Source organism: Drosophila mauritiana, chromosome 3R (genome assembly GCF_004382145.1).
Source record: "Drosophila mauritiana strain mau12 chromosome 3R, ASM438214v1, whole genome shotgun sequence".
In the NCBI taxonomy this organism is placed as follows: Eukaryota; Metazoa; Arthropoda; class Insecta; order Diptera; family Drosophilidae; genus Drosophila; species Drosophila mauritiana.
In genome coordinates this window covers 7471039-7484255 of record NC_046670.1, presented here as the reverse complement: position 1 = coordinate 7484255, position 13217 = coordinate 7471039, and the positions used below count along the sequence as shown (strand labels likewise).

The window sequence follows — 13217 nt, the reverse complement described above, 5'->3', positions numbered from 1 at the left end:
GCCAAGAAACGTGCCCGAGGTTATTTGCAAAGAGAACCGAAACCGAAGCAAACCCAACCCAACCCAAAAAATAGAACGGCAAAGCCAGAAAGAGGAAACTTTTCGTTATGTGCTTGTTCGAGTGGTTTTCACTTGATATTGCGTATACGCCACGTTGAACACTTGGATTTCAGTTGCAACAGCGGAAAAATACTACTAGTGTTTAGAGAAATTTTTAACATACACTGCTTGGAATTATAAATAATAGAGAATAAAATTATGAATATAATAGATAAATTCATATAAATCGTCTGTTAAAATTCTCTGTTTTATTATTGTAACTTTCCACCTGTCCATTTATACTATCATCCTTCAAATTCACTTAGTTGCTTCACCTGCCAAATCCCTTCGCTTTTAGTTGTGCGAAATTCGTTGTTATTGGACGTTCAACTTGGTTATTGTTAGTTGTAGTTATTTTACTTTCCCAGTAGTTGCGGATTTTGCATAACAATTTCATTAATTTAGCAAGTAAAGCAAACTTTTACTTTGCTATCAGCGGCAGGCACTTAAAAGGCAACAGGACCTTCGAGAAAATCACGTAACAGCTGGCCAGGGGAAGAAAGGGAGTGTGGATTTTCATTGTGTGATTAAATCTCTGGCCAAGTTTTGCTCTGCTTCATTCAATTGTTGCCGTTTTTATTGTGCAAATTATTATTGTTAGCCAATTGAATTAATTTCGCGCACTGCTCTCATTCGCTCCGCATTCCAGCCACTCCTATGGAAAACGATTTTCTGAATTCAATTAGTTTATTGTGATTTTATTTGCGAAAGCACAAAAAGTTTTTCGCCGCCAGCAACAGCAGCGTGAAAATGACAAGAAAAAGGCGAAAATTGAAATGGCAAAGAGAAAAGTTTTTCGAGCATTTCCATTCGTCCAAAATTAATGGTACCGTCTTCATCCACACCCCGTTCAATTAGGTGTTTGGTCCTTCATACATAGTTCAAGTTTCGATAGTACCTCTTTTAATGTTTCTTTATTTAAGGCTTCCCTTCTTTTTCTTAAACTTTGAAATTTGCTTTCGATGCACGTTCGTCCCAGAACTTTTATTATCGAAATAATCAAGTTATAATGTCCAGCTGTGAAACCCAAAAAGAAACGGTCGCATAATAAATAAATAACTGCGTTCCGCCTTTAAAAAATGGAAAGGCCTAAAATGGCCTTAAAATTCGGTTATGGTTCTTTTGAACTCAAGCCATTATCTAGATGATTATTGCTATTAATATTGAATTAATGCGGGAGTTCTAAAGTACTCAATCCTATTTGTCATAATTTTTGTCGGACGGGGCGTATACATAATAAATGTTATTGCAAGTGCCCTCGAGTAAGGACTTTGAATTATCTATCCAAGGTTAGCCAAATAAATTTCCACATAATTGCCTTTGTTTAGCAATGATTAGTCTGGTTGTTTTTATCTAATACAGGCTTTAATTTGTGGCTTAAATTTGCTTCTTGGGTCTGAAGTTTTGCCTAACTTGTTCGTCCGTCTTGGCTGCTTTATTTCTTATTTATAACTTCCGTTAAGAGTTTATTTTATAACCCACACACCTTTTCCATTTTCACACCTTCAACATCATAAAACGCATACACACACAGACATGCCACAGTGGAACAACGAATCAATGGCATGCCAAAAGCCCATAATCCTACTTCGGTTGGCTTTTAGCGGATTAAAACTTTTCAGTTGAGTGCCTAGAACGGATCCCGGACCAAGACAGCTCCGTTGCGCCCCTTCTTGGCCCAAGAATCCTGATTGTGTTATTAACTAGCTTAAATGGGTGTTAATTTCCAGGCGGTGGACAGTGCGTATCAAAAGAATAAGGAGATACAAATTTAATAGGAAATTTAATCGGAAAAAGTGGTTTGCAAACAAATTGGAAATATTTAAAATCGTCGGGTATATTTTAAAATATTTTTTTGACACTTCGGACATTTGTGAGAAAACCACGCTTAATTACTTTCCTTTGGTTTTATAGTAACGTAACGCACTGTACTAGCAACGAATATGGCCTGTGGCAGCTAATTTGTTGCTTGTTTGGCTATTTCAATTAAATGTTAATAAAATTCTCCAACCGAAAGAACTTATTTCGGTGCCAAAGGATGGTAGTGTGGAAAAGAGAGGGAACGACCAGAGAGAAATGGAAAATTAGGGGAAAATGCGGTGACTGCATGGCCGCCAAATTGGCTAACTTAAGTACCATTTCGTTCTAGTTTGGCATTTCCTTTTTCTTTAGCCGTCTACCATGGGTTTCCCTTTTCGCAGAGAAAAGCTTTATGGAGCGCTTACATTTCCCTAGCCATTAATTCTACCTTGCTTTTCAATTAGTGTTGCCGTTTGCCTTTGGACCGCTTTCCTTGGCCCGTTTTGTCTTTTATCGCTTCCCGTCCTTGTCGCTCAATCCTCTGCCTTCACTCTCTTCGTGTCTATATATGTATATCCTGATTTATGCCGTCGTCCTGCAGGATTCTCTGTGCACCCCCACTTCCGTTGCTGGCCAGATGGCTTGAGGTGACTGCAGCGGGCTTATCTCTCGCCAGCTTTACTCTTTCCCCGGTTTTCCTGGTCCCTCCCCCTCCCCTCTTGCTCCTTCTTAACTAACTCGTCTTCATTTCTCACTTGGCTGCGTATTTTCTAGGTGTTTGCATGGTTATATATCTATGGATGTCGGTGCCGTCCATGGGTTTGTTAGTATTAGCCATGTTGGCCATGTCTATTGGCCAGAAGGTGTCGTCCTGATAAATTGCCAAGCAAACAGGGTTGGCTGGTGGTCTGTATCGGTCAGAAAAGAATACTTGCTATTATTTTAAGTTATTTTTTCCAAAGCGTTTTCCATGTTATTTTCCCCAAGCGAGTTTTCTTACATTCCATACAAATAGATCTTTTGTTGTTTGTATATTGGAATTCCTAAAATAGTTGTTGATCAAAGACATTCCGATTTGTAATTGTAGAATATTAGTTCGATCATAAACTAACAAAATATTTCGTTTTCATAAATGAAATTAGAAATATTACGTTCCCAATTAATATATATTTGCTGTAATTGAAAACCCTGACAACCCTGCCAGTCTAGCATATTCCCGACTATGCAAATGGCAAATCGCTGGCATTTCAAACACGCTAGCACCTGCTGGAAGGCTTAACCAAACAAGCCAGTTGCCCCGTCAGTTGCCACGCCCATTGGGGCTTAGACTCCAAACCCATTGCCACGCCCCCCGCCACCTCCCGTTCCCTTTCGCCCATTCGCTAGGACTAGGACTCGCTTCTGCCTTCTATCAGTGTCGTTTGTTATTTATCCTGCGTGACTCTTGACGCCTTTGGGGCATGCCACTTAACACACATCGGCCATCGCCGCGTCTGCCACGCCCCTTTGTCGGTGGAGCGGTGGGATTGAAAAGGGGCGTGAGGGTGGAGGTGGAGTTGCTGTAATCTTTTCTTGAGATTTGCGTGCAATGCGTCGCGTTATTTGCTTTTCATTCCTTTTTTTCGCTTGTGCTGCTTTGCTTTCTGCTTTTTTAATTTATCATGTCTATTTGCTTAGTGTTTGAGCCTGGCCCTTGGCGTGCAGTACAAGCACGGAGTCCTTTTTCCCATTTTTTTTTCTTGCTGCGAGTCCTTGCTCCTCATCGTGTTCATTTGTTATCACTGTTTGCCTGTGTGTTGCTCCTGCAGCTTTTCACTTTTGAATGCGGCGAAGGATTCACTTTTAGCTCCTTTTCTTTTTTCTCGGTTTTTCCGCTCAGTCGATTGGTTTTTCTTCTAAATGAAAGTTTTTCCCGGCTTTTCGGATTTGGTTTACACTATTTTCTCCCCCTTTTGGCGTTACCCATACCCCGCAATTTATCCTTTTTCATCGTGTAACCGCCTTGCGGTCAGATTTTGCTGCTGCAGCTAGTTTGATTAGGTTTCAGCACTAATTGAAAATCATTGAATGAGGTTTTCTCATCAGCATGTGTCTGGGTAATTTGTTTTCTTTTAATTAAATTATGGTGAGTTTTATTAGCGAAAGATGCGGTTACAGCTGGCAAATTGAAAACTCAATTATTCAACTAGCCAAACACTGATTTCGATTTTGAAATGTTTTCGAAAGAGATTTATAATTTGAGCAAAAGTACTTCGCAGTGTGTGTGGATTGATTAAAAAGTGGCATTTAAAGATCGTGTAACTCGAGGAATATTTTCTTAAAAGGCGTCCTTTTGGGCTATTTATCTTTGCCAACTGAAAACTCGCTTTCTAAACAAACCACGAACAACAATGCAAACAAATGATGGCAAAAACCAGATAGAGATTCAGCTCAAGACACTGCTTGCCACAAATTAAATCAAATTCCTCGTAAGACAGTGGGGCAGATAAAGACCGAGGAAACCGAGGAAGATTCATCAGCCACACACTCAAAGCCACAGTTGGCAAACAACAAACGCTGGGCTCGTGACAGTGACAGGACATCTTATTTAATTTCCAGGGCCCAGGACCTGATTCCGCATCAGAGAACTGGAAACCGAGCATAACATTAATTTTTGTTAATCTATTTTCAAGTTGCTCTGGTCAGCAGCAGCACCAGCTGTGTTCCCCTTTTCTTCGGCTTGGGCCGCAAGTAAATATGCTGTCATTAATTTAAAACTTACACAAACAACCCGAAAACTTCTCTGCTGTCTGTCGGCCTTCTGTTGGCAAGGAATCCTTCCAGAGTTATGTTCATTAGCAGGCAAATGCAGGAAGTGGCGCAGGGGCAGGCGGCCAGAATTTAGTCGGAATTCCTAATGAGCAAGAGCAGCAAATCTAACCCAAATATGTCAAGACGATGGCTGGCATTTTGTGTGCCCTGCGCTGCTGCAGGGTGCAATGCTTCAAGAGGGTCAGCAGGTGGGTCTACACAGAGAAAAAAGGCTTATTACTTTCCAATAATATATATAAATATAAAGTGAGCAAAGAAAATGATGACAGTATCAGTTAGATATCTGAAAAATATCTAAAGATATCTACTGTTACTGCAGTGAGTTGTATGGATTATTAAAAGTGATATGCTACAAACAGACACCTGTTTTCTCTCGGTGTCCACGTGTGTGTGCAAAGTGGGTCTCTTCAGTTTGCTATGCATGTGCTAAAGTGTTGATACAAGTTACTTTTGCCATCCGCACCTCATTCCCGTCAACCCTTCGCTGTCCTAGCACACTGACACACTATCCATGTGAAGAAGTCCTGGCTTTCTCCGCACCTTTGCCCCCACAGCTAGTCATAAACCACAAAGCCGGAGAGACGGGGAATCCCAGGACCCCGAGCTCAGACAGCTGAGCACGTAGCATGACGAGTTGACAAAGTGCATCACGGTGCAGCAGCTCCTCTTCTCAGTGTTTACACAGCTCGAAAAATGCCTCGCCTTGTTTGCTCTCATTTCGGAATTATTTCGCACATTAGCAAATTAATTTACACTAGATTAGCAATTGCATGCTTCTTGGTGTTTTTGATAAGGGGAATCCATGACAGGTTGGTTCTTAAGGGAATAATAATTGTTAAATTGCCGTTTGATTTTCATTGATTGAAATTTGTAGACGAATGTTTGTTGACATGAGTGTTTGTTTGCCTTTCGGTCATCCAATGTTTACTGAACTACACTAATTTGTGATAGGTAATCCAAAATTGATTAAAATAATGCCAGCTTGAAATGAAGTGCCACTCACTATTCACATTTCATTGAAAATAATGGACGAAGCCTAATATTGGATAACTTGATTGGCATAACAAAATTTAAACTATTTTTGATTATCTTATTTAATTTTAATTGAATTACTACTGAATTTCTGTAATCGTTTGTAACCCTAAGTTGGTCAGAATAGCTGAAATTTCGGCCAGTGCAAATACAGTCACCACGAAAATTAATCTTCCCACTCGGCACATGTAACTCACTGTACCCGTCTCACTCCTTCATCGCGCCGTCTCGCTTTATCTACATATTCATATGTGCATTTTGTTACATGTTCGCGCGTATTTCCCTTATGGCTTGTTTTGCTCGTCCTTTCCGCTTTCCCGGCCATTTTCCCTTCGGCCGCATTCATTTGCTGGTTTTTCTTATTTCAGCTCGAATTTGTGTGTTATAATTTATGCGCATTTTTTATTAAATATTTATGTTTGCGCCGAGTTCTAAGCCACACAACCGCACTCCCCTTTACCGGGTATCATTTCCCTTAATGGTGTATTTACGCTCTAAAGCGTGTAAATGCTTTCCATTCCATTGTTTTCCCTGCTGTTGACACTTTGGAGAAGGCAAGCGAGTGGTGTTTGGAAAAGGGTCAGGGGTCACTCCCTTGCACACACACACACAATGTCATAAATAGTTTTGTTCAAAGAGACCGCAGCAACTAACATTTAAGTTTTCAAACATTTCAGTGTGCAAATTCTTGGTCAACTTGGTGAAAATTCACTTGGAAATTCGCTTTCCCTTCAGTGTTTCTGCCTATAGTTGTTCTGCTTGATATTTGACTTGGCTAATGCAAAATGAAAATTTGCATTCGTACAATGCAAATGCTCTGGCATTGGTATTGAACAAATTGCTAGGTTATTATATTCATGTAAAATGTATTACCGGCTCGAGTTCTTGTCGATGTTATTTGCATAATATATTCCCCATTTATTCAATGATATTATTTGTGGGATAACATGTTGAAATGAGAGAATGTTAATGTTTTCTATGGAAATGAAATGGGATCTCAAATCTCAAATGAAATATTGCTTACACTTTCCACAAGAATAGTTACAAATACCAGATATAATAATATAATAAATTTGAACACGTAAAATGTAACAATAAAACAATAATAAATCACATTCATTCCTAAGAGTACGAAAATGTATCATGCTCTTTTGAATGCAATGTGTTAATAATAAATTTTCCGTCCGTGTCCAGTATATTTAAAGTGAATCTTCACTAATTGCACCTTGTAGTGCAATTAAATTGAATGTCAAAAAAGCGAATACAAATACAGCCGTCTGAGTGGTTGATTGATTGATTGACTGATGGTTTGATTGGCTAACGAACAGTTCATGGCCGGGCCAAAAGGAACGAATGCGCCATGACCACGACAATAACGGCCAAGATTGCGCAACGGCAACAGCAACAGCAGCAGCAGCAGCAACAGCAGCAACTGCAGCATCAGCAGCAGCAACAACAGCAGCAGCAGCATCAGCCAACGAGCAGTATGAATGGTTTTCGAATTACCGGCTATCCTGCAGCTGCCACGCCCCCCGCCCGAAGCAACCCCATATACGCGAAGCCCAACGCCCACGAACTGGACCTGCACATCAGCGAATCGCTTTTGTATCCAGGTAGCACCACGCAGCAGCAACAGGCCCTGCAAAGCTCTCCCGGTCCGCCGCCCCAATTGACTAGCATGTTGCCCAGTTCTGGATTGCCAGGAGCTGCCCAGCCGATCGCACTAAAGGGCAATAATCCCTTCCTCAACAGTCCGTCGCCCACAGAAGCTGCGCCCGGTGTGCCAACAGGCCTATCAAGTTCTCAGCCAGCCCCATCTGCAAGTTCTGGCAATTATGAAATGCCCGAGTATGCGGAACCATCGCGATTGCGCGGATTGAAGCAACGTCCTCACAGCATCGCAGTGGGCGGTTCGCCCGCCCAGTCCAGTTTTGTGGACTACAATGCCCAGCAGCAGCAGCGATTATTGCAGCTATCCCGCCAGCAGCAACAGTTGCGTAATGCCGTTACAGCGGCCGCAGCAACAGCCAATGGCGGCGATAAGGAGACCCTGTATGCGGCACTATTCCAGCAGTATAGACAGAGTCCCACAAATGGGCAGCCTGCGCCACCGGTACCACTGCACCGGAAACCGGCAGCAGCGCCAGTGGTGCCAAGGAGATCGCAGAGCACTCCGCGGCCACCACTGCAGCAGCAGCAACAGCAGCAGCAGGCTGGCATAAATGGCCAGATCAATGGTAATGGCACCCAGAGACCCAGAAGCTTGGATCGCTTCAATGGGGGTCTGCAAGGCGAAGCACCACCCATACCGCTAAGGCGTTTCCCCAACGGAAATGGCAATAACAACAACGGAACACTAAGCCGCCAAAAGAGTCCCAAGAAAAGCAACAGTGCGGACAATATGCTAATGAGTCCGGCCGGAAGTCAGGTGAACACCATGCGACACTCCATCAGCTTTCATGGTGGTCAGGAGGCGGAGAATGGTAGCAAAGCCGATCAAACCAGGCCCATGAGCTATGCTGCACCTGCTCCGGACCAGGCGTACTTGGAACACCAGCTGCGGGCCTATTCCGAGCAACTTAGAACCATAACAGAAAGTGTGCGCAAGTACTCGGAACAGGCCAAGTTACTTTCGGAGCTCAAAAGACAACAGCAGCTGGCCAAACAAAGTCAGACTAATCTCAACCTGCTCACACCGACAACCTGCAATAATAGCACGGGCAGCAACGGCAATAACAACTTTCAGCCAAATATGATTTCCCCGGAGATTGTTAGCAAATCACTGGCCTCTCTCTCCACCAGCCAGGCCAATGAGGCCCAAACGCCCTCCAATCAATTGCGACTTTTTCTGGACAACATCAGGAGCAGCATGCGACAGGAGTACCAGCAACATATGCCCGATGATGTCCTGAAACCCACGTCAACCTTGAAAAGGAACGGTACCGATTCGTTGGTGACTCCCAATACAACTGCCAAGCCAGAACCGGAGCCAACGCCCACGCCCTCGGATCAACTGAGACAATTCCTCGATGCAATACGCGCCAATAAAATACCTGAGAGTGTGGACAAGCCCAAGATGACAAGCTCGCAGACGCTGGACTCGTTCATCTCGAAGCCGCTCCAGATGCCGGATGTTACGTCCGGTACGCCGGGTGGCGGAGTAGTGGGCGGGCAGGCGGCGGCAGGAGGAGTAGCGGTCAATGGCCAAACTAATGGCATACCCACACGTCGGAGACCCAAAAGCAGCATAATACCCAGCAGCAGCAATGGCAAACTGGAGCAGAGGGAGCACTCTCTGGTCACCTCGGAAAGTTTTCATCAAATCTCCGACAATCTGAGACTCATGAGCGAGGACTTGCAGGCCCTGAGTCCCAGCAAGGCGATTCCCAGCTCCGCCAGCAGCAATAGCCTCAAGAGTCTAGCTGCCAACGGCGGCAGTTCGCTGACCACGGAACTCCGGGTCATAACCAGCTCGCCATACAGCACCTCCCCCAAACTGCAGCAGATGGTGATGAGCAAGTCGAACAGTTCGCTAGGATCCGTGACCACGCCCTCGAGTGCCACCACCACGCCCTCCACTGCGCCCATGATCACCGACTTCAATGAGATATTGGATAGCTTTCAGGCCATGGCCGACAAGTACAAATCGAAAGGTTCCTACGACTATCTGCGCAAGTGCTCGGAGGCCCTGCGTCAGCACTCGCTGCAACTGAAGCTGCAGCAGCAACACCAGGCGCATCAGCAGCAGCAACTGCCTGCCCACCAGCAGCAACATCAGCAGCAGCAGCAGATTCAGAATGGTTTCGCTAGCGATGATAACAGCAGCTCCTGCAGCACAACTCCCGGAAGCATCCGCGAGGCGGTCCAGAACCTGCTCCTGCAGCCGCGGAACGGTTTCCAGATTCTCGACGATCGCATGCGGCTGTTCATCGATATAATCGACAGCCAGGATCGATTGAGTCAGGTGGGTTTAATGGTACAGTTGAATAACCTTCTTTTTAGCATTACCCCTTATAAATAAAGTCGTTCTTACCAGTTTATGAACATATTGAAATATTATTAAATGTACTTTAAATGTTTCAGTTGTTTGATTTGTTGGTTCTTAAGCTCAGAAGCTCTTCAAACATAGAGCGCATATCGCAAATCAAATATAATTATTATAAACCCTATGTCAGCAGCAGGCGTAATTAGTTTTCCTACCCCCATGTGCCTTTATGTACATATGTATTGCTAATTTAAATCCTTATTTCTCTTGCAGGTATGTACACCCTCTTCCGCAAAATTGCAATTTAATGAGTAAGTCAAGCATGCTGGCGAATAAATTTAAGAATGGCCCCCACCCCACACAACCATAAAAGCACATGTACATCAGATACGGTTTTATTGCCTTACATAATTCATCATCATCGGAGTGACCAGGTCCGGGTCACTGCGCTTATCTCCGGCTGGCCAAAAGTCTTTCGTGCACTCACTGTGTGTGGCTAAAAGCCATCAAATCAGTTAATGACCCAGAAAGTTAAACTTGCGAGAGTGCGGGCGTGGATCAATTTCCATCAATTTTCACCAAATTTGCTCAGAGCCAATTAATTTTAATAAACTACAAAGTCATTTCGCTCAGCAAGTAAACTAATCTCGCCCAGGCCGAAATTGAAATTTTAATCGAGAATTTCTCGGTGGCACATAGTGGCCATAAAGCTTGGCACACGCCGCACACCAAAACCAAATGATGGCGATGCCATCAAGTAATCAAGGGAGACGGGTGCCGGGGAAAAGCTGGCAAATGTGGATAATCAGAGGGCATATCATCCTGTGCCGGTTGATATGCTAAATAAATCAAATCCCAAGCGAGGCTGAGGCGGAATTGTCTCTCGTCGTCTTAATAACACCTCTTTTCGGTCACACTCGGTTCAGGTCCTGGATTTCGTGTCCTTCCGCTCGCATAAAACAATATTGCTAATGACAAATGGAAACTAGTACTAATTGTTGGCTTTGTCGGGACACGAAGATCTCGGCCCGGTCGTAACGTTCATTGCCTTTTCTGGGGTTTGGGCCTGATTTAAATGTATGCGGTCTGCGGAGAGGTCTATGAATGTAAAGGGTTCATGTGTGAACGTGTTGGAGTCCTTTCTTCGACTCCTTGGGGACGCATGAAGTGACAAATTCCAGTTTATATATCTGCTCTGATGAGTTTGCCGAACAAAGCTGGAAATGTGGCAAGCACAGTGCGCTTAAGGTCTGTGAATTGTGTCTTAAATCAAAAATAACTTGAAATTTAACTGCAATTCAATAATATTAGTAAACTACGATGTATTTGAGTCCTGACGTTACGATTTTTATTGCAAACATCTGTATACGTGTGGTTACTTGGTAATTTCTAGTTAGCCAAAAGTTTTTATTTATTCAACCTGTATTTCGTTATATTCTACAGCTCTAAACAACATTCGTTTCATTTTTGCCAATTTGCGAAAGATATTCCTCCAGCATAACTGAAACATGAAGTGGCCAATTAAAAATGAATGCAAATGTTGTGTTCTCTGCAAAATTCCAGAAGGGAATAAATTGCCATTTATTTGAGACAATTTCTGGGGCAAACAGTTTTACAGCCTGAGGCTGGCCTGTTTATTTCATTTAGCCAATTGCCTCAGTATTTGTATTTTTCCAACAAAACAACACCAAACGCAAGCAATAAAAGTTTGATGCTATCCATGAACGCACACAGTGCTGCCGAAAAGTATGCTACTCATAATGCAATTGCAAACAATTACGCTGAACTGAAGTAATTGCATTTCCACTGCACAACAATTCACAATTTACAATTTGCATTACAAAGTAATTATTTCTGCAACAGTGCGCCCACATTTTTCCACCCTTTTTCGCCAAACACTTTTGCGAAATTTCCACCACGTTGTTTAGCAAATGAAGTGCAAAATCAACGCGTCGTCCGCAGGACCCACAAGCATTTCGGTTATTCGACTATTGACAGCCTGGCCGAATGACATTTATTTTAATTAGCTCCGCAAACAACAAAAGCGGACGGCCAACAGGGCTACGGGTATTATTACAGACCAGAAGGATTGCCACCGCGCCAGGACCCGGAATTCACTTTTAGCCTCCGAGCAATTAACAAATGCAATTTTGCGGCCTTTAATGTTTATTGTGTGCCTGTGTCTGTGTCTGTTGTGCGCTGTGTGTGTCCGTGTGAGTGTGTGTGCGCTGTTTGCGGAGGCGTGAAAACCCAAAAAATAACTTTTTAATTACTATAGCGGACATTGCGGTTAATTACACTGCGCAACATGGTTGGCGATAAGCCAATTTGTATGGATTCAACATGGAATAGCGTCGATTGAATAAAACAAAAAGTTGTTGTTTTCAGTTTTAATAATTGTCAGTTACAGTTGGTTAAGTACTTTATAACAATTCCGTATCGTTTAAATAACATATTTGTTGTTTCTAGCGAGTGAAAGAAAAAACATTGCCCATATATCTATATATCAAATAATATTTTATATTTTCGTATAAATGTTTTGATTTACTGCCAATTCAACGTTGATTGACCTGCGGGAAGAGTGCTTTTTCACTATTTGATTAAAAACCGCAAAAGGTAGCAGCAAAGTGCGTGCTTAAAATAATTGCAATTGTTCAGTGCTGAAAATCCCCGGGACTCAGGTGACAAAGTGGGTGGTGTTTGGGTTGGAGTTATGGTGGAATTGCCATTGTCAACAGCTCTCAATTGGAGGCTCAACGCCGTGTTTGCCGCAGAGCCACGCCCACTGCCCGTCGCGCCGCCCCCTTGACCATGTCGCTTATTAATTGCGTGTCATAAATCATGATTATGCCACTTGCTGACCAACCGCTGGGCTAGTCGCAGTTATTATTATTAATCTTTGTCGCCCACACAAACACGCACTTACACACCTACAACATTCCCAGGAGAGGGGCGTGGCAATCTAGGGGCAGAGAGAGAGAGAGAGGGAAATAGACCGGTGTGAGGGGGAAAGGGAGTCCGAGCAAGCCATATGTTGGTTCCATGTAAATGGCGATGTTCATTCCGCCGACCAGCCTATCTTGATTAATTGCAAAAGTTTACCAGGACACAGGTCCTGGACAGGGACACTGGACCACCGACCCATGGACCCATGGAAATATGTCAGCTGCTTCCCTTTTTTGGTTGCCCAACAACAAGAAAAATAAAGGCCAACAAAAAAGCGGCCAACAAAAGTCCGGTAACAAGCGTCATAACACGCGTATGTTGTCGCGTAAATTGGTTTTAATATTTAAAGCACTTCATTACTTACGGTCGGAAAGGGACAGCCAAATGCAGTCAAAGGAAGATGGAAAGAGAGAGAGAGAGAGGGAGAGCCAGATAGGGAGCAAGAGAGACAGCCACAACGTAGAGCCGCCGAAAAGCGGGTGGCTTAATCAAGTGAAATTGAATCAACTTTTTCAGTCTCCGGAGACAACTGCAAATTAAATTT

At 43.4% G+C, this 13217-nt stretch overlaps 1 protein-coding gene across 7 annotated transcripts in view; it reads left to right on the top strand.

The window, feature by feature from the left end:
- The window catches only part of LOC117142830 (dystrophin), a 134194-nt gene that overhangs the window by 56378 nt on the left and 64599 nt on the right, over window positions 1–13217 (top strand). For 2 of the 7 annotated variants that reach the window (XR_004459577.1, XM_033307056.1), the window contains exon 1: window positions 7088–9706. The exons of the other annotated variants lie outside the window; for them this stretch is intronic. Coding sequence is in view for 1 of the 2 variants with exons in the window: in XM_033307056.1 (XP_033162947.1) it covers window positions 7103–9706 (2604 nt within the window). In the remaining variant the exon portion in view is untranslated. Of the gene's footprint in view, window positions 1–7087; window positions 9707–13217 lie in introns of those variants that run through there. 7 annotated transcript variants of the gene reach the window in all.